The 27,469-nt window shown below is 36.7% G+C and overlaps 1 protein-coding gene and 1 pseudogene across 1 annotated transcript; both read left to right on the plus strand.

Annotated features, from left to right (window-relative positions):
• The first annotated feature begins 325 nt into the window (after window positions 1–325).
• On the plus strand, window positions 326–1,612 carry LOC136217389 (uncharacterized). The gene has a single exon (XM_066003991.1). The coding sequence runs from the start codon at window positions 326–328 to the stop codon at window positions 1,610–1,612; it is 1,287 nt and encodes a 428-aa protein (XP_065860063.1).
• Window positions 1,613–2,162: 550 nt separating this feature from the next.
• LOC136218645 (uncharacterized) lies at window positions 2,163–5,505 on the plus strand (annotated as a pseudogene).
• The last annotated feature ends 21,964 nt before the right edge of the window (window positions 5,506–27,469 follow it).

The raw sequence follows: 27,469 nt of genomic DNA on the forward strand, positions 1-27,469 counted from the left end.
ATTCAAAAGAAAAGTCCAGTGACTTATAAAGGCAGGCTGGTTGAAATTCAATCAGACTAATCAGAAGCCGGATGTCAAGAACAACCCTCTGCCTAGCCATGGGAACACTAGTGTTAACGCCGTTTGGGATGAGGATTGGTGTGAGTATAGGACTGAGGCATATAACATCGTCATGCCAATGGAGCAGGTATATCAAGCCATGTGTGACACAGGCTTAATCATAGAAAGGAGGGATGCAAGAAATTCTACTTGTTGGTATCATGAATGGGACGTTGATCACTCAATTCAGAAATGCAAGCTATTTAGGAATAAGGTCTAAGAATGTATGAATTCGGGAATCTTGTCCTTCGGAAGAAGGAATGAAGGAAGGCATACTGTAAATATGTTGCATGACGATGAATTGATGAAGCCAACTCAGCTGGTTATTGATTGGGTCTCGAAAGACTCGATACAGTCGGATGACCTTGGGGCATCTCTCGTAAAACTAGAAGTCCAAATCCCTACTCCTTTCCCTTACGAGAACGACAAAGCTGTGCCGTGGGTATACGGTAATAAGGTGATACCTCAAGCATGTAATAATGCTCAAACCAAGGAAGACATTGTTGGAATGTCGAGAATAACCAGAAGCGGCCGTTGTTTCTCTTCTGACGAAATCACTAGGAAACGCCAGGAAGAAATTGATAGGCGTAGGAAAGGGAAAGCCAAAGAAGGGGAAGTTCATTTTGAGGAAGAAGTCGATACACCACCAGTGAGGAACACTATCCCTGACCATGACGCACTGGAATTCCTAAGGATTGTGAAGCAAAGCGAGTATCGGGTGATCGAGCAACTAAATCGAATCCCAGCAAAGATATCGTTATTATCATTGATATTGACCTCGGAATCTCATCGAAATGCACTCCTTAGAGTTTTAAACCGGGCATACGTTAGTCACGATATATCTGTAGAGAATGTGGATAACATTGTCGGTAACATAGTTGCAGCGAATTACTTGACTTTCATGGAAGATGAGCTACCAGGTGAAGGAACGGGTCATAGCAAAGCCTTGCATATAACCGTTAAATGTAAGGAGTTCTCAATAGCAAAAGTGCTAGTTGATAATGGTTCGGCTTTGAACATACTACCAAGAAAAACTCTAGCCAAGTTACCCGTTGATAGCTCCTACATACGCCCAAGCCGCATATTCATGAAAGCTTTTGATGGTACACGAAGGGAAGTAATAGGAGATATCGATTTGCCCATACAGATCGGGCCAACCATTTTTAATATTACATTCCAAGTGATGGATATTCACCCGGCATACAGCATGTTGCTAGGAAGGCCATGGATCCATTCTGTGGGGGCAGTTCCTTCATCTCTACACCAGAAGATCAAGTTTATTGTGGACAATCAGCTAGTGGAAGTGTCCGGGGAAGAAGATTTGTTGATCAGTCAGTGTTCATCGTTTCCCTACATAGAGGAAGAGGAAAATGTCATCGAGAGTTCCTTTCAGGTATTCGAAGCAGTTAATGTGGTTTACACGGCAAAGGGACCAAAATATTTTGAGCCTCGCTTCTCAGCTGCTTCCATCATGACAGCCAAAGAAATGACTCGGGGGCAAGCTATGGGGTGACGACCAGCCAAAGGAGGAGAAATTATATACGCTAAGGGTAATCATTTTCGAGAGGGTTTAGGATATGAACCCACTCCAAAAGACAAGAGGAGGTTCTGTGCTCATATGAAGGAGAAGCGTATAGCCAAGTTTGAGGGTAAACATGAACGAGACATTCCCCTCGACATCCCACACATTGGCGTCACCTTCACCATGGCGGGGACATACCTACCCACAATCGCAACCATCTCAGAGAACAACGAAGTGGAGAATGATCAAGTTTGGGTTGCTAACTGCCAGGAAGAGCTAAAGAATTGGAGTATTCACGAGTTTCCCTTTCCAATGTAATAATTTTGTTTCGAACCTTTAAATTATGCCTAAGATTTAAAAGGAACAAATAAGGAGGCAATGTTTTCAATAAAGTTTGATCAATAAAAAGCGCATTTTTTTTCTCGTATCATCTTTCCCTCCATTGCTTATTGCTTTTTTGTTTTTCCTTTTCCTTTATGAATATTTGTTCAGGGACGATCATAAAATTGACATGATTGATGATCATAAACCTATGCATAATTTCGATTGTCCAGTATATGAAATCGATTCTGATGAGGAATTTGAAGAAGACGTCCCTATTGAAATCGAAAGAATGCTAGAACGACATGAAATGAGTATGGAACCACAAATAGACAATATCGAGATAGTGAACCTGGGTACAAACGATAAACCACAAGAGACTAAAGTAAATGGATCCTTAGACGCAGAAACCAAGGGAAGACTAATTGCTTTGCTAAGAGAATTTAAGGATGTGTTTGCTTGGTCTTATGAAGACATGCTAGGGATAAATACAGATATTGTGGTGCATAAGCTCCCGCTTAAGCCAGAATCTAAACCTGTCAAGCAGAAGCTAAAGAGAATGAAGCCGGAAACTCTCCTTCAAGTAAAAGAAGAAGTTCAAAAGCAGTTTAATGCTGGTTTCCTAGCTGTGTCGAATTATCCAGATTGGGTTGCCAATATAGTTCCAGTCCCGAAGAAGGATGGAAAAGTCAGAATGTGCGTAGATTACAGGGATTTAAATAGAGCAAGTCCGAAGGACAATTTTCCTTTACCACATATAGATGTGTTGGTGGACAATACCGCGGGATATCACATGTTATCCTTGATGGATGGATTTTCGGGGTATAATCAGATACTGATGGATCTATTAAACCGTGAAAAGACGACATTCATAACCTATTGGGGAACCTTTTGTTACAAAGTGATGCCTTTTGGACTTAAGAATGCTGGGGCCACCTATCAAAGGGCAATGGTAACATTGTTCCATGACATGATGCACAAAGAAATGGAAATATATGTAGATGATATGGTCGCCAAGTCTAGGGAAAACGAAGATCACGTGGAAGTCCTGAGAAAAGTCTTCCAAAGGCTGCAGAAATATAGTATTCGTTTAAACCCAAATAAATGTGTATTCGGGGTAACATCGGGAAGTTGCTAGGATTCATTGTTAGTCGAAGAGGCATTGAAGCAGATCCCGTAAAGATCAAGGCAATCTCAGAGATGCCTCCGCCAAAAACAGAAAAAGAAGTCAGGGGCTTCCTGGGAAGGCTTAATTACATTGCCCGTTTTATCGCCCAAATGACGATGAAATGTGAACCCATTTTCAAGTTACTCAGAAAGAACAATCCAGGAAAGTGGGATTCAGAATGTCAAACAGCTTTTGATAAAATCAAAGAATACTTGCAAAATGCACCGGTGCTACATCCACCAAATGTAGCACTAGTATGGCATTAGTATAGCTTTTGATAAAGGAGCATGCCATCTATTACATCAGTAAGAAGTTCACAGATTGTGAAACTCGGTATTCCCCGCTAGAGAAGACTTGCGCAGCATTAGTATGGGCTGCATATAGGTTGAGGCACTATATGTTGAATAACACTACTCATCTTATCTCCCCTATGGACCCAATCAAATTCATCTTTGATAAGCCAGCACTGACGGGAAAAATTGCAAGGTGGCAAGTGTTGTTGGCAGAATATGACATAGTTTATGTACCTCGGAAGGCGATCAAAGGGGCCGTAATATCTGGTTTTCTAGCAGATAATCCAGTGGAACATGATACCCCGCTGGATTCCCCTCTCCCAGATGAGGAAATTTTCACTGTAGCAGACACAAAAGAAGATAGTCCTACTTATTGGGTCATGAGATTTGATGGAGCTTCAAACGCCCTAGGGCACGGTATAGGTGTGGTGCTAATCTCCCCAGAAGGAAAACATTTTCCGATTACGGCCAGACTTTGTTTCCAATGCACAAACAACATAGCTGAGTATGAAGCATGTGCCTTAGGCATTCAGGCAGCTTTAGAGATGAATATCCGCAACCTAAAAGTCTATGGGGATTCCGCTTTGGTGATCAACCAACTAAAGGGGGAATGGGAAACCCGGGATGCCAAGCTGATCCCATATCAAGAACACATTTTAGAAATGGCTGAAGGATTCCACGACATCCGTTTTGAGCATGTGTGCCGATCAGAAAATCAAATGGCGGATGCTTTGGCAACACTAGCTGCGGCATTCGAGCTAGAAAAATGCAGAGACTTCCCAGCAATAGAGATCGAACTCAGGAGATCTCAAGCTTACTGTGGGAATGTGGAACAAGAGATTGATGGGAAGCCGTGGTATTACGATATTAAGAAATATATCCAATACCGAGCATACCCATTAGAAGCCTCAGAAACTGATAAACGAACGATACGACGATTGGCCGCAAATTTCTTCCTTAGCGGAGATGTTCTTTACAAGAGAAGTCCTGACACGACACTAATAAGATGTGTTGATCATGCGCAAAGCAAATGACTATTAGAAGAAGTACATGGGGGATTTTGTGGGACCCATCTGGGGGGACACGCCTTGTCAAGGAAAATCCTTAGGATGGGGTATTATTGGTCTAACATGGAATCAGATTGCATCAAATACGTTCAAAAATGTCACAAGTGTCAGATATACGCAGATAATGTGAATGCTCCGACCACACCACTGCACGTGATGGTCGCTCCATGGCCATTCTCAATGTGGGGATTGGATGTTATTGGAGCCATCGAACCGAAAGCGTCAAATGGTCATCGCTTCATCCTTGTGGCCATCGACTACTTCACAAAATGGGTAGAAGCAGCGTCATACACCAATGTAACCACTGTAGTTGTAAAGAAATTCATCAAGAATAACATTATATGCCGATATGGGTTACCAGAACGAATTATCATAGACAATGCTAGGAACTTCAATAACAGAGCCATGGAGGAGATATGCAATCAGTTTAAGATTAAACACCATAACTCGAGCCCATATCGACCAAAAATGAATGGCGCCGTGGAAGCAGCCAATAAAAATATCAAGAAGATAGTGCAAAAGATGGCGATGACTTACAAAGATTGGCATGAAATGTTACCGTTCGCCTTGCATGGGTATCGAACTACCATAAGGACATCAGTTGGAGCTATACCATACTCTTTGGTTTATGGGATGGAAGCTGTTGTACCCATTGAAGTAGAAATTCCTTCGCTAAGAATCATGTTGGAGTCAGAGCTTGATGAATCGGAATGGGTTCAAAGAAGATACGATCAGTTGAATTTCATCGAAGAAAAAAGGTTGGCTGCAATCTGTCACGGGAAATTATACCAAAGAAGACTGATAAAGTCGTATGGCAAGAAAGTAAGAGCTAAAAGCTTCCAAGAGGGGGATCTCATCCTGAAGAAGATTTTCCCGAGGCATCAAGATCCACGAGGAAAATGGACTCCAAAGTACGAATGACCATATGTGGTGAAGAAAGCATTCTCGGGAGGAGCCTTAGTCCTTACCAACATGGATGGAGAAGAGCTTGAAAATCCCATAAATTCAGATGCCGTCAAAAGATATTATGCGTAGATTATGATTTTCATATATGTCAATGTTGGAATCTTTCTTTGAATGAATAAAATGTGCGTTTGACCCGTTTTCATACCACCTTTCGCATTTGCCTTGAGACATACTCAACCCTTTCACAAATTCCCCCCCCCCCTCATCTACGAGCGCTTTAGAAAGCTTTATTGAAAATGAATGAACTGCCAAATCATAAAATATGCGTTGGGATGGAATCTTATTCTTAAAAATAACAAAAATGAAAAAGAAAAGCCTGCTAGGTTGAAAACCCATAAGGGCGACCTAGGCAAAAGTTAAGGCAAGCAGAATGAAAAGCCTGCTAGGTTGACAACCCGCAAGGGCAACCTAGGCAAAAGTTAAGGCGAGCAAAATAAAAGGCCGGCTAGGTTGAAAACCCACAAGGGCAACCTAGGCAAAAATTGAGGCGAGCAAAAGGCATGCTAGGTCGAAAACCCATAAGGGCGATCTAGGCAAAAGTCAAGGCCAGCAGAATGAAAAGCCTGCTAGGTTGAAAACCCGCAAGGGCAACCTAGGCAAAAATTAAGGCGAGCAAAATAAAAGGCTGCTAGATTGAAAATCCGAAAGGACGATCTCAGAAAAACAAAGCAAAAATCAAGGAAAGAAATCCGCTAGATTGAAAGTCCACTAAGCAAAACTAAGAGAAAGAAGTTTAACAGGTCAAAAACCTCCCATCTGCTTTCAAGACATCTTTAATTTATCTTAATCCTAAGAATCTCGATCTAAAGTAGCGACGTCCGGAATCAACATACTCGTACACGAGATGATGCCAACCAGGGGGCAAAAAATAAGTACATAAATAAATAAAAACAAAAAGAGCAAAATTTGTTTTTATTTTTTCTCTCTCTTAAAATGTCCAACAATAATTTTGATAAGAAAACCTTCCACGCGTTTTTAACATGTGCATTAATACATTTTGTCCCGCATAGCCACTGAGTCATTTTGCAAGAAAGAAATCAAAACCCGACGAGCGATCAACAATATCGTTCCAGTAAAATTTGAAAAGAATCAAGAGCGGATGTAAATAATGGATAAAGAATGTCTGCTTCGAGAATCACGTATTCACATTAGAAAAAAATCCCAATTTCAAAATCACATCAACATCGAAGAAATTCACTTCAAAACAAACTGGAGAATGCCCAGTCTCATAGTCATTCAAAACTATAGGATGAACGGTCTCATGTCATCCAAAACAAACGGAGGATGCCCGTTAAAGGTCATTCAAACTGGAGAATGCCCAGTCTCAGAGCCATTCAAAATTGTAGGGTGAACAGTCTCAAGTCATCCAAAACAAAACTGGAGAATGCCCAGTCTCAGAGTCATTCAAAACTGGAGAATGCCCAGTCTCAAAGCCATTCAAAACTGTAGGGTGAACAGTCTCAAGTCATCCAAAACAAACGGAGGATGCCCGTTAAAGGTCATTCAAACTAGAGAATGCCCAGTCTTAGAGCCATTCAAAACTGTAGGGTGAACAGTCTCAAGTCATCCAAAACAAACGGAGGATGCCCGTTAAAGGTCATTTAAACTGGAGAATGCCCAGTCTCAGAGCCATTCAAAACTGTAGGGTGAACAGTCTCAAGTCATCCAAAACAAACGGAGGATGCCCGTTAAATGTCATTCAAACTGGAGAATGCCCAGTCTCAGAGCCATTCAAAACTGTAGGGTGAACAGTCTCAAGTCATCCAAAACAAACGGAGGATGCCCGTTAAAGGTCATTCAAACTGGAGAATGCCCAGTCTTAGAGCCATTCAAAACTGTAGGGTCAACAGTCTCAAGTCATCCAAAACAAACGGAGGATGCCCGTTAAAGGTCATTCAAACTGGAGAATGCCCAGTCTAAGAGCCATTCAAAATTGTAGGGTGAACAGTCTCAAGTCATCCAAAACAAAACTGGAGAATGCCCAGTCTCAGAGTCATTCAAAACTGGAGAATGCCCAGTCTCAGAGCCATTCAAAACTGTAGGGTGAACAGTCTCAAGTCATCCAAAACAAATGGAGGATGCCCGTTAAATGTCATTCAAACTGGAGAATGCCCAGTCTCAGAGCCATTCAAAACTGTAGGGTGAATAGTCTCAAGTCATCCAAAACAAACGGAGGATGCCCGTTAAAGGTCATTTAAACTGGAGAATGACCAGTCTCAGAGCCATTCAAAACTGTAGGGTGAACAGTCTCAAGTCATCCAAAACAAACGGAGGATGCCCGTTAAAGGTCATTCAAACTGGAGAACGCCCAGTCTCAGAGCCATCCAAAACAAACAGAGGATGCCCGTTAAATGTCATTCAAACTGGAGAATGCCCAGTCTCAGAGCCATTCAAAACTGTAGGGTGAACAGTCTCAAGTCATCCAAAACAAACAGAGGATGCCCGTTAAAGGTCATTCAAATTGGAGAATGTCCAGTCTCAGAGTCATTCAAAACTGTAGAATGGACAGTCTCAAATCATTCAAAATTGGAGGATGTCAAATCTCATATCAGTCACGGGGAGCCGCTATAAAAGCTCATATTTCAAAATCAAATCAGTACGAATCAAGTTATATCAGCACATATTGGTTCAAACATCCAGGGAGTTGTACTAAACTCTTCTTTGTTTTTAACTTTTTATTCATTTTTTTATTTTTTATTATTTTTTTTCTTACCCAGTAAGGTGCAAAAATGACTATCTATGTGTACTTTGTATACTCCATTTCTAATGGAGTTATACAAAGGGGGGCAGCTGTAGATACCCATTTTTGTCCGGGTATTTTTTTTATGCTTTAACTGATTATATTTGAAATTCTAACAAATTCGTAAATTATATTAGAAATACAAACTTTCTATCACGCATGTAATTTATCAACCGATTCGTTATATCTCAATATAATTATCAAATTATATTAGAGGTATAATTCATTGGAGTTAAAAATATATTTTTTTCAAAGTTATAAATTACATTTGGGATATAATGTGTTGTGTCTAAATATAGTCTTTGAAATTGTTATGCTTCAAATTTATTAGTTCAATTTAACTCGTATCTAATTGGTTAGATTAATTTTCCAATTTCAATTCATTAGTTGTGAAATTATGTTAGAAATATATATAGTCTAAATATAAGTTATAGTTACAAAATTATTTGTTAAAGTTACCCATGTAACTTGAAGAATGATTTTTAATTATATACTATGTTCAGAATATAATATATCTTCAAACTTAATTAATGACCAATAAATTAATAATTAGTGTCTATCAAACCATTAGATAAAAGTTGGAACAAAAAATAAAATAAATGTTCTTATTAACATGAAAAGTTTACATTTGCAAAATTAATCTCAACTCACACATCTTGTTTTACAGTTCAAGCTAAACTCAATGTTCAAACAAATAAAGATGAAATTGGAAGATACTAGTGGAAACACACCCAAGTCAACTTTGATTCAGAGATCCAGCAGCATATGAGACAATTTGAGCATTAATTAAAAGAGCAGCTACTACAATAATTTCTGAAGAAATCAACTCAAAGATGTCTGAAATTCAGAAAAGTCATCACAAAGGAGAAGAAAGCAGGATATGGGAGCTCTAAATAATGAAGAAAACCCATCATTTGGGCCAAATTTGCCATCTTTGTCCATACCTGTTCCTCCCTATAAATAGAGAAGCTTAACACAGAGTCTGCACACAACAGATTGGAGAGAAAAAAAAGAAAAATCAGCAACAAGAGAGCAGAAAAAAGCAAGAAAATAAAAGAGTCAAAATCAATTAAGCTTGTAATAGAGAGAGTTCTAATTTTAGGGTAATGATCTGATCTGTACTTTGCTTCAAGAGTTGAATCTTCTGTACTAAGGGTTCTTGGCTGTGAATTTCTGTTTGTAATTGGGGAGCAATTCTTGCTAAGGATTCCCAAGACTCAAAGTCAATACTACTTTGTAAGGTTGGTAATATAATTTAGTTTTGCTATTGCAAGTTTAAGTATGCATCTTTGAGTTTCAGTACATCTTGAATATCTAGTCTACTTATCATATTCCTTATCTAAAAGTTTTATCTTCTGCACATTGTGTAATTTGAATCTGTAACAGCTCCTGTTCTTTTATTAGTTCTAATAAGGTTTTAAACTATCATAGGATAAAATAGAATGTAGCCTATTTATCTTTCTGTATTGGTGTCAAGTGTGATCGTACTAAACATCTACATCCCCATTTAAAGTTCCAACCAACAGGAATACCAAGTAGAATCACAAACTGTAAGATGAAACCTACTGTAAATACTTATTTAGAAAACTAAGACTCAAAATTGATAGGGATCCTTTAATTACAGCCCACCCCAATCTCAATAATACCTTCCCCTGTTGAACAAATTTCAACCAAATAGCAATCAAAATACCCAACCTATTATCATGAATGACCCAGAAAAACACGAACAACCAAAGAACCACAGCCATGTACATACAATCCCGGAAAAACAAGCATAAACATGCCCAAAATCACAACCAGTAGATTAAATTTAGCTTGGAATCATAGAAAAATAAAATGATATGATATTTGCCAATAAATCTGTATTTCAGTCTCAGAACCAAAGAAAAACGACCATAAATTCAAGCTTTAACCAAAGGGCGACCTTAATTTAAGCTCTAAACAAAATCAAACGAATACAGTAAAGCGAGGTGAAGTCGCAGTAGGAGAAGGCTACGGAGACTTACTTGTAAGGGAACAAAATGAGACCCCCTAGTTGGAAAAATCTAGCGATACCGAACACGAACACATAAAACAAGCATGCAGAAATATAACAGTACCGATTTTATCGGGCGGGGTAGGGTGAGATTTCATCTCTTCCCTACACGTAATCGGAAACCGAATCTAGAATCATCGCAGACCATTGCCTTATCCGAACTTACCCAAATGGGTCAATTCGGAATCAAATCGGTGTCCAATCAGACCGTCAAACTGATTGGTGGCGACTCGAAAACCCATTAGATCAGTCTCCTTAGAGGGACTGTCTAGCACCGTTTGAAAACCAGTAGAGCGTGAGCCATAAGGAAGATTATAGTTCGCGATCCGCGGGCACGGGCACGGGCACGACATCATCTTTACTTGAAGTGTATTTTTTGGACAAAATGAAATTTAAGTACCAAAGTGTGAATTAGGGTAAAGTTTAGGTACCATTAGTGTAATTTACTCATCAAACCCGCATTGACCGGTTATTGACCTGTAAAATGTACTAAACTGGTCATCGTTAGTTCAGGTATATTTTCGGGACAAAATGTAATCTAGGTACCAAAGTGTGAATCAGGGTAAAGTTCAGGTACTATTGGTGTAATTTACTCATCAAAATCTTAAAAATTTCAATGTAACTGATAATCAAACAAATTAATATAAAGGCCTGTTCCCAGAATATACGCTCTAATACTAAGGATATTTAATAAAAATAAGGTTCAAAATATACGCTTTTATGAAAGGGAAAATACAGTCAAAGGTCAATTTTGATAAACAGTTTAAATAGAGTCATATAATATAATTACCACTCACCTGAAAGTTCAAGCAGACATGAGAGCTATGAAGGTTCGACTTAATCAACTTGCGGATTATCAAAATTTCCTATTCGTTCAATGGGAATGAGAAGAATGAATTAACCAAGCCTAATTAAACCAAAACTAGTGGGAACAATTAAAAAAAACTCATGGGAGCAGGTAATAAACCTCTCGTAAATATGCATTTTTCCAAACTATACAGATACTGCTAAAACCCATAACACCAATATTTGTTAAAAAAAAATAGAAGTCAATAATTAATTAAAGAAAACCCAACTCCATCATTATGATCTAAAGTTTTAAATATAGTTTAAATAGGTAGAAAGGGTTTGGAAAGAGTTGTATTATATGCATATATAATATATTGTAAATGGGTATGATAGGTAGTTGGTTTCCTGGACAAATATAGGTTGTAGAGACATGTTAAATCAAGTTTTCAACCTTCCACTCATTTTCCTAGATATAAAATAATCATAGTATTACTTTTTGAAGACCCACAAAAGCCAAAGGATAAAAGCTTCCACTCACCATTGAAAATAAACAATTCGTAGCATTAGATCCTAAATAGGTCGTATTTTTATTATTTTTTTAAAACAATAAAACTTACCTTACAAAGATTGAGTGGACCTTGATGAACTTGAATCAGGGAAAAAACAGATTTTGCTCAACACAGCCTCAAAGGAAGACAGCGGCGACAAGATGAAGAAAAGACAGTTTTTCTTTTCTTTTCAGTGTAGAAGTAGGTTTACCCCTTTTTTTTTAGTAAATCACTAAGTTATAAAATATATAATTTATATAAAAAAAACCTAAACTGTAAAATATATAATTTAGTATTTTTAATTTAGGTAACAAAATGTTTTTAAAAAAAGGCGGCAAGATGAAGAAAATACAGTTTTTCTTTTCTTTTCAGTGTAGAAGTAGGTTTACCCTTTTGTTTTTTTAGTAAATCACTAAGTTATAAAATATATAATTTATATAAAAAAAACCTAAACTGTAAAATATATAATTTAGTATTTTTAATTTAGGTAACAAAATTTTTTTAAAAAAAATGTTTGGCTCAAGACAGGGTTATTACATTCTTCCCCCCTAAGAAAAATTCAGTCCCCGAATTTAAGTTACAAGATACTAACCTGAAACATCGAATAAATCAGGATATTTGATTCGCATCTCAGATTCAGTCTCCCATGTGGCTTCACTAGAGTGGTTTTGCCACATAACTTTAACTAAAGGAACTTCTTTGGATCGTATCTTGCGGACTTGGCTATCTAAGATCTTTATTGGTTGTTCGTCATATGACAAATCATCTCTAACTTGTATAGTTTGAGATTGCAAAACATGAGAAGTATCTGGAATATATTTCCTAAGCATCGATATGTGGAATACCGGATGAACTTTAGAAAAATCAGGTGGAAGAGCTAACCGATATGCAACTGCACCAATCCTTTTAAGAATCTCAAACGGACCAACATAACACGGACTCAGTTTTCCTAACGCATGATTCCTTTCATCGGAGAGACCTTCAAAAACACATGATCACCGATATGAAATTCTACATTCTTGCGCCTTGGATCAACATAACTCTTTTGCCTACTCTGAGCTGTCAAGAGCCTCTCACGGATAACACAAACTTTGTCTGAAGTCAACTGTATCAACTCGGGTCTAGTGAGTCTCCTTTCTCCAACCTCATCCCAACAAATCGGTGACCGACACTTACGACCATACAAAGCTTCATAAGGTGCCATCTCAATGCTAGCTTGATAGCGGTTGTTGTAGGCAAACTGTACCAAAGGCAAATGATGATCCCAATTTTGGCCAAAATCAAAGATACAAGCTCGAAGCATATCCTTTAAAGTCTGAATAGTCCTCTCTGACTGTCCGTCCGTCTGAGGATGAAAAGCGGTGCTAAACTGAAGTTTTGTACCAAGTGCTTCTTGAAATTTCTTCCAGAACCGAGAAGTGAATTGAGTACCACGATCTGACACAATAGAGACTGGAACTCCATGAAGTCTAACAATCTCATCAACGTATAACTGAGCAAGCTTAGAGAAATCATAAGTTATCTTCACATGAAGAAAATGAGCAGACTTAGTTAAACGGTCGGCTATCACCCAAATGGAATCGTACCCTCCTTTAGTGCGAGGCAATCCTACCATGAAGTCCATAGCAATATTCTCCCACTTCCACTCAGGAATGGGTAATGGTTGGAGCAACCCAGACGGTCTTTGATGTTCTGCCTTGACTTGTTGACAAGTAAGACATTTAGCAACAAAGTTTGCAACATCTCTCTTTATTCCACTCCACCAGTATAACTCCCTTAAATCTCTATACATCTTAGTGGAACCAGGATGAACTGTATAAGCTGAACAATGTGCTTCCTCCAAAATTTCCCTTTTTATATCATCAACATCAGGAACACACAGTCTAGTCCCATAATGAAGAACTCCATCGTCACCAATCATGAAGTCTTGAACCTTACCCTGACAAACACCATCCCTAACTTTACACAATTGAGGATCTTCTTGTTGGGCTGCCTTGATTCTATCTAATTGAATAGGTCTAACACGAAAATGAGCTACCAACGCTTCAGATGTTGCCTCAAATTCTACTCCTTGATTAATCAATTCATGAATATCACCAATCAAAGGTCTCCTTACTACAGAAAGATGAGCTAAGCTACCCAGAGATCCTGTAGTTCTTGGTTGTCTGTTTTCCCCTACCACATTTGTTAACCTTTCAACTGCTTGAAAGACCCCTTGCAATCCAGCAGCCAAATCAGTGTTAGATATTTCAGCAGGCTGAGAGGTTGAAGATGTACGCGTGGGCTGAGATGACCCTTCAGTTGGTTGCAAAATTGGTTCAGATGCTGGAGCTAGTTCTCCAATGGGGTGTGAAGCTCCCCCATCAAGTTGGGATGAATTCTCAATGGTCACCCTACTCCTAGTACTAACATTAACCGTATTCTTACCTCTTATTCTTCCTTTAGGAGGCATGATTACCTATCCATGCAACAGAGTTAGACACTTTAGCAAATGAGATATTGAAAATGAGTAAATAGGAAGACCCAGATAGATATTCAAGATAAGGGATACGAACAGAGCACGTGAATCCTATACAGTAAGTCTATAAGCACCTAAACCTAGTCTCTGATACCACATTTGTCAGGACCCAAACCAGGCCATGACCGACGCATAAATTAAATTAACTTTAATCTATGCTAGCCTTAATTCTGAACTAATAGAAATTCCAAAATTTTCTAATAGAATATCAAAGTCATCTCAATTACATCATAACCTTGAAGGAACCTAACTGTTCGAGTCAAATCTCAATAATCAAAAGTCTCCAAAAAAATAATATAAAGCTAAATCATTAAGTAGTCTCCTTCAACATCAATCCAATGGTTACCTCACGAACAAGGACCTTAATCTGAAAAAGAAATATTTCAATGTGGTATGAGATTTTCGTCTATACGAGCGAAAACCTCAGTGAGCAGTAGCTATAGCACACAACAGAAAAGGAACAGGTAGGCAGGCTGATACTATTAATTCATGACAATTATAGCTCAAATATAGTATTTCAAAATCAGTTGAACAAAAGGGTCAATACAAGATAATCAAATCAAAATGTTGGTAATCAATTGTCAAACATAATATCGAAGCCTTTCAAAATATCGAAAATTAGGATAATCAGAGAATAAGACAAAAGCTTTAAAACACATGGTACAGTGTAACAGAGTGGTGATACTGCACACCACCAGGGCCAGATAAATGGTAAGCGCGCTACCAATAACAGATACAGATAACAGATAAATGCCTTCACCGATCTTATGCATGATTCTAATGTTGACACAACTGACGACAAAACTGACAACTGACATCATGACTCGAAGACAAAGGCAAAGTCCTAATGTTATAAAGATCGATGTGAGGCCAGATAACAGATACAGATATACTGAGCACTTGTACCAGTTTGAAAACATATAGTATACATATATAAATCAAAAAAATAATAATTGATTGAACAAATTATTAGATTTCTAAAATCAAAGTAATAACTGCGATAAATCGCGTATCAGAGAGTACATATCATATCAAATCAAAATCTTAAAAAATTTAATGTAACTGGTAATCAAACAAATTAATATAAAGGCCTGTTCCCAGAATATACGCTCTAATACTAAGGATATTTAGTAAAAATAAGGTTCAAAATATACGCTTTTATGAAAGGGAAAATACAGTCAAAGGTCAATTTTGATAAACAGTTTAAATAGAGTCATATACTATAATTACCACTCACCTGAAAGTTCAAGCAGACACGAGAGTTATGAAGGTTCGACTTAATCAACTTGCGGATTATCGGAATTTCCTATTCGTTCAATGGGAATGAGAAGAATGAATTAACCAAGCCTAATTAAACCAAAACTAGTGGGAACAATTAAAAAAAAACTCATGGGAGCAGGTAATAAACCTCTCGTAAATATGCATTTTTCCAAACTATACAGATACTGCTAAAACCCATAACGCCAATATCTGTCAAAAAAAATAGAAGTCAATAATTAATTAAAGAAAACCCAACTCCATCATTATGATCTAAAGGTTTAAATATAGTTTAAATAGGTAGAAAGGGTTTGGAAAGAGTTGTTACTACGCCAAAACCCCCTTCAGACGACGGTTAAAAACCGTCGTCCCGCGAGATATAAATCTGTCACAGGGCTCGCTGCCGTCTATTGCACCTTCAGACGACGGTTAGGTTCTGTCATTTGAAGATACTATACATGACATCAGCCTAGTCTCGTACTGTCATATGAACATTGTTACGATGCATCTTTTTATTTATTAACGTCAATTTTAATGTCATCACATGACATACTAATAATTAAAAATGTCAAGTCGCTATATGGGAAATTGGCATATTGGTATTCGCGGTGACAGTTTTTATAATAATTTCTGTCGTAGTAACTTGTATCAGATGGCATAAGTCTTAATCAATCATGTCAAGAGATTTGTTTTAGATGACAGATTCTTTTAATCTAATGTCTTTTTTATTGTCGTTTAGATGATATTTTTTTAAACGTAAATGTCACTCATTGCCTTCTTCTTCGAATGATTCTGGAAATGAACAATAATTATCAAATGAACAAGAATTTCTGTATATCAATGATTTTAATTTTACTAGAGACTAATGCTCATAATCTGGTTACATTTGAACTACACAAAATAACTGAATGAATGTCTGATGACAAAAAATATAAGCAATTAATGTACATCTCCAAATCTGTATATATAGTCAGAGGCGTGGTGGTGTTGATTGGAAAGCCAAATCCAACTTGAACTGAAGCATATCTAAGTCATCATCTCCTAGAATCCCCAAAATCTTGGTATCTGCAAAACCAACTGATGATGCTCATTAATTACACACCGTATACAGATAGACCTAATTAATCTCAATTTACCCTTTCTCCATTCTGAGACCCTTCACTTACCCACCCACATTATAAATAGGAAGCGTTTACCAATTCTCAATAGTCACCTAGGGCAACGTAACACTATACTTAAAGATTGTTATGTCGACCAGGAATAGAAGGAACCTCTATCGTAATGTTGAGTTTCAGATTGAACAACTCCGATATGAGGCACCTAGGTGGCTTGTCAATATACATGGTTCTGACCGGTAGCAATGGACTACCGTGATGAATGGCCCTCCAAACACCCCTTATGAAGGAGGTGTATTCATAGTCCAAATGGACTTCCCTGTCGATTTCCCCTCCACACCTCCAGTTGTAAGAACATGCATAAACTTGTTAACACATAAAAATCAGTTCATATCTTTGTAAATACACTCATGATATTACTATTGTTCGCAGGTAATATTCAGGACCAAAATTTACCATCCTAATATCGGTCCCTTGGGGCATGTTTCTATGCCCCAGCTACTTGATCGCCCTGCCCATAGTATTACCACGGTAAGATGTAAATCTATGTATTTTTTACCCGTAAATTTATCTATTCATGTTTGGGGTCTAGTTTATCTACTCATGCTTGGGGTCTAATTTAATTTATCTATGCATTTTATAGCTGCTGTGGAATATTTATGGACTTCTGGTAGAGCCCTTCATTGAGGGGCCATTTTCTGGCCGAGAGCGAATTGCTGAACGATACATCAACAACAGGGCAGGTTATGTAGCAACTGCCAGGAGATGGACTGAAGAGCATGCAATGGATATATGATGTGCAAATAGCAAGCAAGGGGGGCATTATGATATGACATGCGAATAGCGTACAATGGGGGGCGTGATGTGCGAATAGTAAGGAAATTTGGATGTTGGGCAACCATTGAGTTAGATGGTGTCGACTACTGGATGGGCATAGAGCCAATCTTGAAGAACAGAATGATTACTGATTACAAATGTACTTGGTAATCAATCAGATCTTCAATGTTGGCTCCATGCCCCTCCAGTATTCGACGCTATTTAACTCTGATGGTTCCCCATCATCCCGATATCCTTGTTTACCATTTGCACATTCTTGAAGCAAGGAGATTTTGATGCTAAAGAAACATTGGATCTGGATGGTGTGGACTACTGGATGGGCATAGAGCCAATCTTGAAGAACAGAATGATTACTGATTACAAATGTACTTGGTAATCAATCTGATATTCAATGTTGGCTCCATGCCCCTCCAGTACTCCACTCCATCCATCCAGCTCCAGTGTTTCTTTAGCATCAAAATCTCCTTTCTAATCGCGCATCACGCCCCCCCTTGTACGCTATTCGCACGTCACATCATAATGCCCCCCTTGCACGCTATCCTTTTTTGATAGGCAATACAAAGCAGACAACTTATTCAAGTAGACATATATATGTATATTAAAATGGATGATAACATGCTATAACAAAGTAGTCAACTTATTCGTTTATGTCTATTAAATTGAATCAGTTCTACTTCCTAACACATAACATGCTAAATTGATATGAAACATATGTCTATTCTTGAATCAGTTACTTCATAAACAGAACATAAAACAAGCCAACATATGTCTCATCAGCATAACTCATGTTAAAATAGAAAAGAATCAGGCAAGTTCATCATTTTCAGCTTTAAGAGTATGCATGATCAGCTACCTTCCTAAACATAATATCAAGTTCATAACTTATGTTGATAGCATCGAAAACCCATCAACATCTTGAATGGTTTCAATCAGATAACAAGCCAAGTGGAAGGTATATTGTAAACTTATCTCATCACCATCCTGAATGGTTTCATATCATTTTCAGCTTTAAGAGTATGCCTAACATGTTATAACAAATAGACAACTTATTCGTGCATATCTAAAACTTGTTCTCATAGCATCATAAAGCCACCACTACGTACCTACCACTTGGATTGTACAGTTCATGATGAAGTTAGCATGGTGATGAAGTGTATAATACTGTCACCACAAGCTTAGTCATAAACTTGTGTTGTTAGAATCATACAACTTCATCACCATGTTAAACACTTTTCCATAAGCATAACAAGCCAAGTGACATGATACGTAGTAATGGAGATTTAGGAGTATGCCTAACATGCTATAACAAGTAGACAACTTATTCAAGTGAACATGCTATAACAAGCATACAACTTATTCCTTACTTATCATCATAGGTCATGTTCAAATAAAAAAGAGAATGATGATATCAATTAGCCTAAATTTACCTTTTAATACATGCTTCATACATGCTCAATGACCCTTTTACAATGTTCCTCTAATATTTGATGTATGATTAATAAGCTACATACTCATACAGAACCTCAAACATAAACATCAACAGAACATCATACATAAACATGTTTCATACACATACACATACTCAATCACTTCTAGCAGTATAACTCATAGGTGTAAGAGTAGTGCCAATCACAATGAACATTCAAAGCTTTAGAGTATGCCTAATCAGCCACATGCTCAATGACCCTTTTACAATGTTCCTCAAATACTTGATGCATGATTAATAAGCTACATGCCTAAATGAACAATCGTACACATACTCATACAGAACCTCAAACATAAACATCAACAGAACATCATACATAAACATGTTTCATACACATACATATACTCAATCGCTTCTAGCAGTATAACTCATAGGTGTAAGAGTAGTGCCAATCTCAAAGAACATTCAAAGCTTTAGAGTATGCCTAATCAGGCACATGTTTAATGATCATTCATACATGAACTCTATGAGTCCTAGGTTCCAAAATAGTACATCAAACAATATATATACTAAATCAGGCTAGTTTCCTAAATCAATGAGTTCTAGGTTCCAAAACAGTACATCAAACATACACAAGCACTTCTAAAGGCATGACCAATCAGTTCAAACCAACTTAACATTAATATATATTCAGTAAGTTAAAGAAATCTCCCCATATGCTAAAGGCATGAACTGGTTGACAATCTCTTCAGTCAGCCTTCGCATGTAGCATTCTTACTACCCCTGCAAATATTATGTTCAAATAAAAAGAAATCAGAACATCTTCAGCAACCGGCAATGTATTACCCTAGGTTAAAAAAGATAATGACCCAAGAATTTCATCGGTGAATCTAACAATGAATACAATAAAATCAGTATCTAAGCGAGAGATCTAACCCTTTAAATCATAACTTTGAAAATCAATAGATCCTTATTCCAGCTGCTGAAATCGACATACACAAAAGTAAATCGGATGAGGAAAAGAGAGAGTAAGGACCAATGCCAATCAATAGATACTTACTAGTACCGTGTTTATAGCTCACCCAGTGATTGCATGTCCAAATCAGCCATGGCGATAGAGAGGGATGGGAGGGATGAAGCTCTTGCGTAACCTAAAATGGGGTTTGGGATTAGAGAGAGGGTTTATATATCAGCTGAAAATTTCAGTCAAACAAGAGCGCCTAAAATTTGGGGATTGACCGCGTAAGTGAAATTTCATTTGCCGCTTTTTTGTTTTCGGCAAACAATGACATTCATTTATTATAAGTGTCATCTGTTGAGTAATTGAAATTTAACGAAAACGTGCGTTTTCTTTGGATGATATGATTATGTAATCATAATGTCATCTGAGAATCGAGCGCATTTTTTTTCGCTTTCAGATGACATACAGTTAAAATACTGTCACAAAAAATATTCAGACGACACGAAAACAAATATCTGTCATGTATCTTGTGTCATGTGAAAGGAAAAATGGCATAGTGTGTATTATATGCATATATAATATATTGTAAATGGGTATGATAGATAGGTGGTTTCCTGGACAAATATAGGTTGTAGAGACATGTTAAATCAAGTTTTCAACCTTCCACTCATTTTCCTAGATATAAAATAATCATAGTATTACTTTTTGAAGACCCACAAAAGCCAAAGGATAAAAGCTTCCACTCACCATTGAAAATAAACAATTCGTAGCATTAGATCCTAAATAGGTTGTATTTTTTTTTAAAAAAAAACAATAAAACTTACCTTACAAAGATTGAGTGGACCTTGATGAACTTGAATCAGGGAAAAAACAGATTTTGCTCAACGCAGCCTCAAAGGAAGACAGCGGCGGCAAGATGAAGAAAAGACAGTTTTTCTTTTCTTTTCAGTGTAGAAGTAGGTTTACCCTTTTTTTTAGTAAATCACTAAATTCACTAAGTTATAAAATATATAATTTATATAAAAAAACCTAAACTGTAAAATATATAATTTAGTATTTTTAATTTAGATAACAATTTTTTTTTTTAAATATGTTTGGCTCAAGACAGGGTTATTACAGCAGTTCATAGTGATAATAGTGATGATGAAAATTTTCGAAGAAAACGATGGAGATAATAATATGGATGATGGTGGCTAGAGTGAACATGTCAATAACGATGAAGTTTGAAGATTTAAACAGATTACATATTGTTCTTGGTGTTACTAAGAGATAAAAAATTATAAGTTTAAGGGGTGTGTTGAATTAATAAACTTATAATTAATAGAGTCTTTAATTTGGTACATTGTATTGTCCAATAGTCATTTTTGTATTTATCAAGAGTTGTATTGTTTCACAAAGAGTCATCTGTATTTACAGAAAGTTATTGTGTTTATCAATAGTCATGTCTGTAATGTATAAATACATATCAATACAAGTAGTAAGGTAAGAGAATTTTCTTCCAATGATTATACTCTTCCTCTGTACATGTGAAAGTTTATTTATTTGATCCAACAAGAAGTGTCTTGAACACAAAGACAAAAACCACATGCTCCCTATTGGAGTAATAATTACGTAATTTAACGGAAGCAATTAATTATTTAATTGTGGAGCATAAATAATATTTTGTAACTAATAATAAAGACTTAGAAACAAAACTTTAACTTGAAATTGATTGAATACAAATCGAACCTTTAAACACTATTTATAGAAATACAGTTTGTTGAATTTTAGCATCTATTACGCGTGAAGCTGTTAAAATATTAACCTTAATTTTAATAAATCAATAAATAAAAAGAAAACATAGAATGTGAACCTGTATGCATTGACTCATAATGCATTGACTCATAATGCATTGACTCATGAATTATTTGGGTAGGTGTTGAAAAATTAACAAAAAAACAAAAAGTCCTAAATACTAAAGTGTGATGTAAATTGGTGGAAATTGTTCCACATTTGTGTGCCCATAAATGTAGTTTTTGTATGACTCTATATATAGAGTTTTAATTGGTTACATATTGTGCCAGTGAAATGAAAATAAGTGTCATACTAATAAGTTGAGAGTTCTTAGTCTTTTATGCAAAGTTTTTGTTTCTACCGCAAATTACTATTTTTTTCTTTCAAAATTATATAATCAGTCTATACAAATTACAGTTCAGTCCTTATCAAATAACATTTCTAGTCCCTTTAATCCAACAAAGTGGTATCAGAGCCTAGGTTGAGAGATTTTTCCATAAAATAATATATTTGAGTGTTTGAGAAACCCTATAAAAAATGTCACGCAACTCCAACAACATCTCCTTCCACTACCCTCAGCTCACAAAAACCAATTATGCAAGTTGGTGTATTCGAATGAAGGCATTACTCAGATTTCAAGATGCTTGGGACATCATAGAAAAAAGCTATGTAGTTCCAGAAGACGAGTCACGACTATCTCAGGCTGAAAAAGTTAGTCTACAGAAAAATCATAGAACTGGTCAAAATGCGCTTACTCTATTCCATCAAGGCTTGGATGAAGTCATGTTCGAGAAAGTAGTCGAAGCTACCACCTCCAAACAAGCGTGGGAAATTCTACGAGTGTCTCTTCAATGTGAAGAAAAAGTAAAAAAGGTTTGTTTGCAAATGTTGAGAGGAGAATTTGAGACGATGAGGATGAAGGAGATGGAGGCCGTTGTTGATTACTCATCTCGAGTAAAATCTTTCGTGAATCAAATACGACAATAAAAGGGCGGCCCGGTCGCATTACGCGTCCCCGCTGAGCGAGGGTCCGGGGAGGGGTCCCACCACAAGGGTGTAATATGGTGATAAAATTGAAGAGTCCAGAATTGTTGAGAAAAATTTGTGATCACTACTACCAAAATTTGATTATGTAGTGGTGGCAATGGAAGAATCTAGAGACATCAGCACAATGACTATGGATGAAGTTATAAGGTCGTTACAAGCACGCGAAGAGCCGTTCGAGAAGCGTAGAAAAGAATCAACAGAACAAGTCTTGGCAATAAAGACTTCCTTTAAAGAAAACGAAAATAGTCGAGATAGAAGCTAGTCTGAAAGAGGACATGGCAGAGGCCGAGGATGAGGAAGAGGAAGACGACGTGGAAGAAATCAAGGAAGATGTGATAATAGCTACAACAATAATGAAAGAAGTACTCAATCCATAAGAGGACAAGGACGTGGACATGGAAGAGGAAGAGGAAACTGGAAGTCGAATGAAGGACGCGAAAAATCTAGCGCTCAATGTTACAATTGCTCCAAATATGGCCGCTATGTAGTAGAATGTTGGAGTCCGCCTAAAGTGGTAGAGGAGGCAACCAATAATATTCACGATGAGGAAGTAATAGGCACCATATTACTTACCTATGAAGGAGAAGGAAATCATGAAAATAACATATGGTATCTTGATAATGGAGTAAGTAACCATATATGTGGTGACAGGAAGATATTCATGGAGATCGATGAATCCTTCAGAGCAAATATTGTATTTGGAGATTCCTCAAAAGTTCATATCACTAGTAAAGGAACCATTTTTATTCGGCTAAAAAATGGCGATCATCAGTTTATTGAAAATGTTTATTATGTCCATAACCTGAAAAGCAATATTCTGAGTTTGGGACAATTGTTGGAGAAAAATTATGAAGTTCACATGGCTAACCAGAGACTGCTCCTATTGAATGAAAAAAATGAGTTGATACCCATGACGAAGAACAAGATGTTCACAATTAACATCCAGACAGACTTGGTAAAATGTTTCAAAGCATATGTCAAAAGTTTTCATTGGCTTTGGCATCTATGGTAAGGCATCTGAATTTTGGAGGACTCACTAGTACAGAAATGGCCTATGGCCACGGTCGTTTACCCTCATTAGCCACGGTTTCGCGACCGTGACCAAAGGAGGCGTGGCAAATGCTTGGCATCTTTAGCCACGGTTGTTCGAACGTGACCAAAGGGGCATTAAGGTCGGTTTTTACATATAACCGACTCTAATGTCTTATGTTTTGGCCATGGTTGTTATGAAAAACCGTGGTTAAAAGGGGTCTTTAGCCATGATCTTTCGTAACAACCGACTCCAATGCCCTGATCATTAGAGTCGGTTGTAAAAAAACTGTGGCTAATGATAAAAGCATTAGAGTCGGTTGTGGAAACAACCAACTCCAATGCTTTAATCATTAGAGTCCATTGTTTTGTAACGGTGGCTAATGCTTTAAAGCGGCCGACGCAAATCACTCTTTCTGACAGAATTTGTGATGGATTTTTATAAATGGTTAAATATTTTTAAAAAATTGGATTGAATGGAACTTCATACAAACAATAATCATCAACTTACAAGAAACATGAAGATTTAAATATTTGACAAATGTTGATTAAGATACAAATCCACTATTACGAATCAAATTTAACATTTATGAAGTAATATCTATATAATCAACTCTTGTAATATACATTGGAGAGAAACATGGCAGCCAAAGACACTAAAAAAATGAAATGCACACACTAGAATTATAAGGCACTAATATCTATATACACAAAGTAAGATATTTACTCTACTTGAGCCTTCAATTGTTTTTTTTTTTGTGAACAAAATAATAAGTAGCTGCAGCAGTACTCAAATGGAAGCCTTCAATTTCACCAAATTCAGACAATTCCATTTCTTCTGCCAATGTGATAGGAAGAATTTGAGAAAGAAAGGAAGAGAAAGTCGAAAGCAATTCCATACAATGTGGCAAAAAAGAAAAGCCTTATCTTATGGCCACTTATCATTATGACTTTTTACACTGGGATTGTCCTCGGAGAATTCCTGTAATTAAGCCTTAGAGGTCGTCTTTTGTAGCCTTATACCCTGAGCAGATTTCATCAATTCGGGCTCTTCAGATAGGCGACAATTTAGCTGTATGTCCTCCTAGCATGTAAGTTAGAATTTTTCTTGAAGAAGATGCAATTGTTTTCCAATTCTTATATGCATCTACACTCACTTTATATATATATATATATATATATATATATATATATATAGGAGAGATCAGGTGTGACACATTCCTTATGGTGTGACAAGGCTTATTGTGTGACAACAGTGGCTTTTTAGTAATTGTGTAAAAAACGGAGGGGTATATTTGTAATTTTACGCGCTTAGTATAAATAGTTATTAAGTTAGGGGTATATTTGTAATCTCCTATATTTCTGTCATTTTTTCTTCTCCGGTGATTCTCTGATATTTCTTTCGTTCTTTCTGGTTGCGCCGTTTCATTTCCGATCGTGGTTTTGTTGAGTTTTTGGTTGGATTTCTTTGTTTCGTCTCGCATTTTGTGTTTGTTGGAAGATATCGGTGAGTTCCTGTATGTTTTTGTGTTTGTTTTGTTTGTTTTTATGTTTGTTCATTTGCCTTCATTTTTTTTGTTGAATATTTATGGCTCTGATTTCCTATATTTTTTTCTTTATCGGTAGGTTCGGCTCTCTGTTTGTGTGTTTTTGAAGTTATCGGTGAGTTTCTCTGTGTTTTCTTTGTTCATTTTAGATTTTTGTGTTATGCATTTTCTTCATTTTTTTGTTTATATGTGTTGTTTAGGTTTTGTATTTTGTTTTTGTTTTGTTTGTTGTTTTTTAGGGTTTCAACGGCATTTTATTGTGTTTTTTCATTCTTTGCGTCTACAATTTGTTAGTTTTGTGACTTGTATATGTGTTTTTTTTTGTTGTTTTTCAGTATATATCAGAATGTCAAAAGCTACTTCTAGTAGGGAAGATAGTTTGCCTGAGCATGTTATTGATCCTGCGTTGCTTCGTGATATAAACTCTGATTATATGGAGGTTGATGACGACAGGTACTATTTTATGTTTTTATGGAACAATATATGCATTCTTTATGAACAATATATGTATTCGTTTGGAACAATGTATGTTTTTGTATGGAACTATATATGTATTCGTTTCGAACAATATATGTATTCGTTTGGAACATTTTATAAGTTCGTTTGTAACTATATATGTATTTTGTTGATCTAGTATTGTTGTTAATTTTGTTATTTTTTATGCTTCAAGGGTTTCTGAAAAGAATGGTGAAGAAGGAAGTAAACAGAGATTTTTGAAGAAATCTCATGATTTGAAGAAAAAGTCATCAAATATTGGTGTACCTGTTGATGAAAGTTCTTCTGATGCTCTAAAGGATGTAGAAAGTTGTTCTGATTCTGATGAAAGTTCTTCCGAAGATCGTGATAATCTGAATGATCCCGATTTTGTTATCAGTGCGAGTACACCATCTGAAGAACAAGCACATGACGAATATGTTGTTTCTGGTTGTGTTGGAAAGAAAAGAAAAGTTGGAGTTAATTTGAAGGGAGATGGTTCTTCTAGGTTGAAGATGAAGAAGGTTGAGGTTGTGAAAGTATCTGGTCGTTCTAGATTGAAAAGGAATAAAGTTGAGGTTGTGAAAGGAGTTGGTTCTCCTAGATCTGTGAACCGTGATTGTGGAAGAAGGATTGTGAAGAATGATAGTTGCTATTCTGTTATGGAGCAAGATTTTTTTGGTGTAGTATTGAATCAGAGGGTGCGTCCAACAACATTTATTAAGTTTGTTAAAACTATGCCAGAGACACACAAAGCTGCCATTAGGAAGATAGGGTTTGGTGGTTTTTTGTGTCTGGATATTGGGAAGCTTAATGGAATTTTTTGTGGCAAGGTTGTGGATTCTGTTGATCCTGACAGATGCTGTTTTATTCTTCCTGGTAATGACCGGATTGATTTGAGTGAAGAGGATTTCCATTGTGTTTATGGCCTGCCATGTGGAGGAAAGGAAATTAAGGAAGCGGATAGTAACAGTGGGGATAGTTGGTGTAATTTTTTAAACACTTGGAGGAAGTCTTTTGGTTTAAGTAGTGGCAGTCCTAAGGATAAAGATGTTCTTTGTAGGCTGAAAAATCTGTTGGAAGTGGATGTTTGTGATGAGTTCATTTGGAACTTCATTGTTATTGTTGTTAATTCTTGCATTCGTTCAAACAAGAATAGGGCGTTGTACAATAAGTTTTTATTCAGTTGCATGAATGTGAATGAAATTTCGAAGTTAGATTGGTGCCGGTTTAGTTTTAAGCATCTTATAGATTCTGTTCGTTCTTTCAAGAACGATTCTAAACCATATTTTTTCACATGCCCTCTTCCATTTATACTGGTAATTGTTTTAATATGTTGGAATTTATTTTGAATAATTTATGTATTTGCTTATAATTTGTTTTTCTCATTTTTATTATTGTAGATATGTTATTTTGATCGTTTGCAACGTGGGGTTGATTTGAGGCCACGTTCCTTTCCATTAACTTATGTGTGGAATAATGTTCTAATCTCTGAAAGAATTAAGTTGGAAAAATCCAGTGGTTTTGGCAAGGGAATTGTGTTGAAGAGATTAGTGAAATCTGAAGCAGAGGTAGAATGTGAAGGGCCTAATGTTGAAGGTAAGAAGAAGAAGAAGAGAGAAGAAGAGAAGAAGAAGAGAGAAGAAGAGAAGAAGAAGAAGCATGTAGAAGAAGGAGAAGAAGAAGATACTCAAGAAGGAGTTTTTGGCTGTCCCAGTCACTTCATGGTATGCATCTGTGTTTTTCTTTTATATAGAAGTTTGTGTTTCGTTTTGATAAATTAGTAAATAGTGTTTTTATAAATGCAGGAATTCACTGTCAGGTTTAAATCAGTGGCTAGAAAGTTAGCTAATGTTGTAACTGAGATGTATATGTTGGTGGATGAAGCTGAAAATATGTTTGATGAGAATGACTTACCTGTACGGATGAATACATTT

Source organism: Euphorbia lathyris, chromosome 2 (genome assembly GCF_963576675.1).
Source record: "Euphorbia lathyris chromosome 2, ddEupLath1.1, whole genome shotgun sequence".
NCBI classification, from domain to species: Eukaryota; Viridiplantae; Streptophyta; class Magnoliopsida; order Malpighiales; family Euphorbiaceae; genus Euphorbia; species Euphorbia lathyris.

What these genes read in the sequence shown, in the direction of transcription:
- LOC136217389 (XM_066003991.1), top strand. Translation starts at nt 326, where the DNA reads ATGAATTCGGGAATCTTGTCCTTCGGAAGAAGGAATGAAGGAAGGCAT.